Source organism: Gadus chalcogrammus, chromosome 14, assembly GCF_026213295.1.
Source record: "Gadus chalcogrammus isolate NIFS_2021 chromosome 14, NIFS_Gcha_1.0, whole genome shotgun sequence".
Classification (NCBI taxonomy): Eukaryota; Metazoa; Chordata; class Actinopteri; order Gadiformes; family Gadidae; genus Gadus; species Gadus chalcogrammus.
In genome coordinates, this window is record NC_079425.1 from 26,168,479 (window position 1) to 26,175,014 (window position 6,536).

General features: G+C 45.9%; 1 protein-coding gene across 2 annotated transcripts in view; it reads right to left on the bottom strand.

Moving 5' to 3' along the window:
* Window positions 1-4,632, bottom strand: part of LOC130403385 (AP-2 complex subunit alpha-2) — an 18,149-nt gene extending 13,517 nt beyond the window's left edge. For both annotated transcript variants that reach the window (XM_056607712.1, XM_056607713.1), the window contains exons 1-4: window positions 4,342-4,632; window positions 3,272-3,340; window positions 1,234-1,376; window positions 675-868 (exon numbers count right to left, since the gene is read on the bottom strand). In XM_056607712.1, the coding sequence (XP_056463687.1) occupies window positions 675-868; window positions 1,234-1,376; window positions 3,272-3,340; window positions 4,342-4,408 (473 nt within the window). In that variant the 5' untranslated portion in view covers window positions 4,409-4,632. The remainder of the gene's footprint in view (window positions 1-674; window positions 869-1,233; window positions 1,377-3,271; window positions 3,341-4,341) is intronic.
* Window positions 4,633-6,536: the final 1,904 nt, after the last annotated feature.

A 6,536-nucleotide genomic window follows, 5' to 3' on the forward strand; every position in this document is an offset into this window, starting at 1 on the left:
TACCTTAAAGCAGCAGTTCACCCTAAAATGTTCCACTGTCTGCTCAACCCGGCATTTAGTACACACCCTCCTGCCGTTTGTAGCTGTGTGTATAACACACATCTTAGCCGGTTCTAAGGTATTTATCCAGATTATATCTTTAGTTCATACAGAGGAAGGATTGGGTTAACACAACCAGTCACTGCATGCTCCCCTTATCGGGACAACAGAGACAAAGCGCATGTCATTGGTTCTGTTTACTAGCAGCTAGTCTAAATAGCGCTCCTCAGACCATGAAAGGGAATGGGCTCCGATAGCTTGTCCCACATGTGCCAACAAAAACGTGTGCATCATTATCTCCAGATCGATACAGAAAACTGTAGTTAGACAACAAGGGAGGCAAGTGGTTGAAACGGTAGAGCCTGTTGGCTGGTAACCAGAAGGTTGCTGGTTTGATCCCCATCGTCTCCTAGCTTGTGTCGAGGTGTCCCTGAGCGAGACACCTCACCCTGAATGCTCTCGACGAGCTGGCTGTCACCCTGCGTGGCTGACTGCGCCGTCGGGGTGTGAATGTGTGCTTTGAGCGGCCACTGGTTAGAAAAGCACTGTATAAATACAGTCCATTTGCAACCGAAGCTAAAGGCTCCGGTAGACCGGCGTGTCCGTGAACACTCGTGGCGGGGGGTGACTCCTACCCGGCCACCAGAATGCGGGGGATGTCGGCAGCGAAGGCCTCGGCCATCTCGCGGCTCCCCACGTTGGCGATGCAGTGCAGGGACAGGTTCATGTGCGTGGGGTTCCGGCTGGCCAGGTCGTTCTTGATGCCGTTGTTGATGAGGCGGATCAGGTCGCTGTTGGAGTTGACCAGCACGGAGATGAACAGGTAGCCCTGGAGGAGAGACGGGGAGCACTCAGCGGTGGGTTCATCGTGTGGGTAGGGTACCCATTTACATTGAGGGAATATAGCAGACGCTTCTATTCAAAGCGACTTACAATAAGTACATTTGTCAGAAGAAAGAGGAACAATATATCGTTGTCGGTACAAAAAGGATGTTCTTTGAACCACGTGCCCAGCACTAGCAAAAACAGGGGGAGGCTATGCAGAGTTGAGGTGAACTCTGAACAGGTGATTCTTGAGACTTTTGTGGAAGTTGTTGAGCGACTGTGCGGTCCTGACATCGGCAGGGAGCTCATTCCACCTATACATGTGTATGTGATGGGAGTGCGGGCCGTGACCCGGGTTCTGTCGCTCACAATCTGCTTCTCGGTGTACTTGTTGGAGCTGAGCAGGTTGACCGCCTCCATGTGGCCGAAGTCGATGTCGTGTCCCAGGAGGAAGATGAAGAGCAGCTTACACACATACTTCTTTTTGCTGTAGCCGTCCAGAGCCTTGTCTCCTGTGACACACACACACCCACACACCCCCCCCCCCCCCACACACACACAAATACACACACACACACACACACACACACACACACACACACACACACACACTTGATGCATGATACAATAGGACAATACAGCCCCCAATCATGCTCTGGGGCATGTGATACAATGCTAGATGCAGGGTATCAACACACACGCTACAATAACAAAGACTTCTCATCCACCACATGTGGCTAACATTTGTGATGTTGGAAACTGAGCAGCTCCATTCCCTGACTCTGACCAAAGCAGGTCAACTTAGGACATAGGCAGACCACATCCACAACCACAGTCTGTCATGGACCTCACAGAGAGGAGGACTGTAGCACGGAGGCATTGCATACACCTTCATCACGAGGACATATGCCCATTTGAGAGTTCACCGCTCCAGTGAGTCACCGGCTGACAGCGATTTGCATCACGGGGCTCAGCTCTCGACCCTCACTGTCCCTGGGGTTCATTATCTCTAACGCGGTTTGATCCACGTACATTTACATTAACATTCAGGGCATTAAGCAGACGCTTTTAGCCAAAGCGGCTGACAATAAGCACATTGGTCATAAGAAAATGTAGAGGTAAAAGTCTCTGTAAACCCTTACTATCAATGCTCCTCTGAATGATAACGTTTCTCCTATAACTGCTTGGATGCCCTGATGCAGGAGTCACTCGATGCTTACATTTTTTTATTATGGTATTATAAGCACATGCTATGGGTCTCGCAGTCAACACATCCACCAAATCTTAACTGGAGATTTGGAAGGGTTTAAAATTGCACTCTCCTCCACCATCATCATCATCATCATCATTATCATCAGCGTCAACAGGAAACGAGTGAATATATCCAGTAGAGATCCAGAAAATGGTAGAATACAGGCTAGGGCCCATTGAAGCTGTTCTGGTGGTATATTGTGGCAGCCCAGAGCCTTACATGGTAAGTCATGTAGATCCATGTGTGGGTCCTAGAGTTTTTATAAAAAACAATCTTGCATGCACTTAATGTACGCACATATCTTATGTTGTACGTCCTTGCACTTAAAAATATCACTGAGCAGTGTATTAGATCTTATCCTAGCTATCTTTGTTGTATACAGGGAATGGGTTAACCTAGTGATTGTTAGTGCTTTGCACTTGGTTCAATGGACATCCTTTACTTTACCGACAGCGATATATTGTTTCCCTTCTTCTGACCAACAGACTTATGTAAGTCGCTTTGGGCAAAAGCGTCCGCTTAATGCCCTAAATGTAAATGGAAATGTAAATCTTGTATGAGGATAAAGGATCTGGGGGGGGGGGGGTGGATTAAGGCCAAGGAGAATGAGCAAAACATTGGCATGGCCCAGCAGACAGCTTCCTCTGGCAGCAGACTAAATATAGGCCCCATGCAACAGGTGCAGAGGACCCTCTGTACGTCGAAGAAAACCATCTCCAGCCAGCACTGGAAGGTCAACACAAACACCTGCTAAGGACCCTGTTGTCCTTAATGTACACGAACAACACAAGCTCCCTATAACCAACAGACACACAATAGGTACTGTCTAACGCCAACTAGTCTCGATGATCGTATCTTGAACTATTGGATTATGCAAACTAGATTTGTGATTGGAGGAAATGTAGAATGTCAACAGGAAGTAAACCTGCCAGGAAGAGATGTCATGAAGAAGAGGGAATAAAGACACACAGACAGTGTGTGTGTGTGTGTGTGTGTGTGTGTGTGTGTGTGTGTGTGCTGCACTGAAGCTATCAGACTTGCATCAAACACATTTCCGACAAACAAAAGACTCATCCGCTCAAATATCCGACACATTAGACAACAGTTAATATGTTTCTTGATATTAATCAAAACAGAGTTATACCATCAACATACCTTTAAATTTAGAACGGATATTCGCCAGTTCTTTATTTATCCTTTTGATCTCGGCCTCTTTACTTTTACCTGTAAAGATGTAAAACACACCGCACACCGATTATGAGACTTGGTGTGATGACATCAACAATGCATACTGGATTAAGGTTCAGTTTTGGGTCTGTGGCTGATGGGCCAACAAGTTACATGATTACAGCTTGTCTTTCCCAACACATAAACATGGCAACATTACACATCTTCCATTCTCCAAGTGGTTATTAGTGGTTATTACAAGGTGAACTATGCGACTTTACATGCAAGAATTATAGTTAAAAAACATAGCAAATATAAAAGAGTTCAACTTAAATGAATCATTAAACTTAACAGGCTGAGTGGTTTGTTATCTTAGTAGCACTGAGGAAACACCAGAACCCATTTGTGTATTAAGGTTTCACTGGACATATCAGTGAAGTTATTACAGTTATAGCTGGAGATAAACATGGTTTGGACAATGGGGACGTTCCTGGTAGGAGTAATGGTCCTAACAAGTAATAACTCGTATGGCTAAGTAAAGTTATGAGAGTTATAGATGTTAGACATGGTTTAGACACGGTTCAGTGGGAGACATGGTCCTCACAATAAAGTAACCCTTGTGGATTTTGAAAGTTATTAGTTATAGCTAGAGACATGGTTTAGCTCCTGGTGGGAGACATGGTACACTCAAGTAATAAGTAACTCGTATTGATGAGTAAAGTTATGAGAGCTATGTTTAAGACAAGTTATACGTGGTGTAGTTCCTGGTGGGAGACTCGGCCCACGCCCTTTGGCAGGACACTAGCTACAGGCCCGCCGCTAACTCCTCTAAACGGCTCGTTTACTTAATGGTTGTTGACTGCTGCTCTCTACCGTCACTAGTCTGACTATGTGGAAACAAAAGCTGTGAAAGATCGGAGTTTTTGTTCCGTGACATGTCAGCGGTCGGCTGCAAGGCGGTGAGGCGGCTAATGCTACCCGCCCAGCTGACAGCCGAACCCCGGGACGGTGGAGTGGTGAACAGGGACAACATAAAGAGGATAAAAGTCACCACTCACAGTTCCTGATGTCCGAGATGAACACGGCAAGGCCTCGCATCCCGTCCCCCTTGGAGACCGCAGGCATCTTGTTGGGAGTGTCGTTTCACTGTGAGGTCTGAACACACTGGAGGTGATGGGATGAAAAGTTTCTGCTGTGACAGTAGGGCTGCCCTGACTGGCTAGGCTAGGAGACGTCTAGGCTAGGCTAGGAGACGGCTAGCTAGGCTAGGCTAGGAGACAGCTAGGCCAGGAGACGGCTAGCTAGGCTAGGAGACGGCTAGGCTAGGCTAGGAGGCTGCTAGGCTAGGCTATGAGACCGGAGACGGCTAGCGCGTCAGAGTCGCGGTGGGAGGCGCTCGGGGCGGCGCGCTGCGCTCGGACGCGCCGCGCGGAGGCGGCATTGCGTCACTAACATGTAACATGGCAGCCAGTGGCCATGCACTTCTTTCCAAACATTGTGGGCAAGGTGTCCTTTAGTGGAAGAATATGAACATTTGGATAATTTGCGCTCTTTATACTATGCTATAAACAGGGCCAATAGTGTGCCAGTGTAGTCACGTAATAAAGTAATTTATATGGATTGGTAAAGTTATTCAATTTATGTGTTTTAGACATGGTGTTATCCCTTGAAGAGTGTGTGTGTGTGTGTGTGTGTGTGTGTGTGTGTGTGTGTGTGTGTGTGTGTGTGTGTGTGTGTGTGTGCGTGTGCGTGTGCGAGAGAGAGAGAGAGAGAGAGTGTGCGCGCGTGTTTGTGTGATTTATAAAACAATCGAAAATGTGTAATTGACAACCCGATTAGGACGCTTGCCATTTGCCAGCATCATGAGTTTCAGAGCGCAGCCTGGAACGCTCAGTTGCTTTAATAAGCCAAAGCACAGAGCGCCCGCTGTGGACTATCCACGATTACAGTAATACCGCCTGCGAGCGGTATTTAGCTAATTGTATGACGTATGACGCCTTTGATAACGACCCCAGGTTTGGCGCCCTGCCTCCTGCCAAGATTACTTTTTAACAAAATATTGAGCAGCCTCATTTTGTCTGCCCTTATCCATACGCAACAGATACATGTTTACATGTTATACGTGTTTGTTTATCTGTGAGATATTTATTTGTATGTATACACTGTATTTACTTATGTATTTGTCTATGCTATATGTACGTTGTATGAAGGCCTATTTATGTTTATTTATGAACCAAATTAAAACGTGTTCTTTCTTCTGCTTTCAATTTGTATGAACTCCACACTCCACGCAGCCTATAATTTGGTTTCAGCTGAAAGAAATATACTATAATTTTATTGCACATATTAAAGACAACATCAATTCTAATTCTCTGTGATTTTTAGCAACTTGTTAGTTGTAGTTCGACATTAGGGTTAGGGCTAGGGTTAACTCAATCATAAAACATATTTGGTATAAGTAATTAAGTCATGTCAAAAACCTTTATCAATGCTATTTTATTTTCAACTAAATCAAAAATTCTTCAAAGGTTCAAAAGTTCAGATTCAGGACCAGCAACGTGTTGGAATAGAGGCGTCATCAGATGATGAGTTCTCTGTGTTTGACGAGGAAGAGTGTGAAGGTCAGCGAGGAGGAAGGGCTGAGGCCTCCGGCTCAGCCTCATGGGAGAGATGAACACAGATGAAGTGGATCTGTAAAACTGTCCCCTAATCCCACCTTTCTAATCACAGGAGACTAGCCCTGGTGGGCTGGGGGCCCCGCCTGGACACAGGAGGGACGGGGTTCATTCAGTGACTACACAAACACGTATCGGTCAGAAACATCACACAGTCAGACGCACATGGACACACTGCAGTGCTGAGGAGGTCTGAGGGGTTGAACACAGTCCTCGTTCCTCCACGCAGGAGCTGTCTGGCAACAGATACATCTTGCTCTAACTGGTCACGGTGAGTCACTGTCCAGTGGATCCAGGCAACGTTCTCATCTTCAAAACATTAGCTACAGAAATGCTTAAAGACAAGTCAATGTATTTACACGTTTCATTCGGATTTCATCAAAATGTCTGCCTCATAAGAAAACAAATGAGGACGTTATCAGACAGACAGACAGAGATACAGAGAGAGTGAGAGAGATAGAGAAATATAAAGATAGTTAGATGGACAGATAGATAGAGACAAACATACACATAGTTAAAGTGTGATAGGTGATATTTCATATTTGACCATATGTTACATACCTCTTCATCTGAAAGTG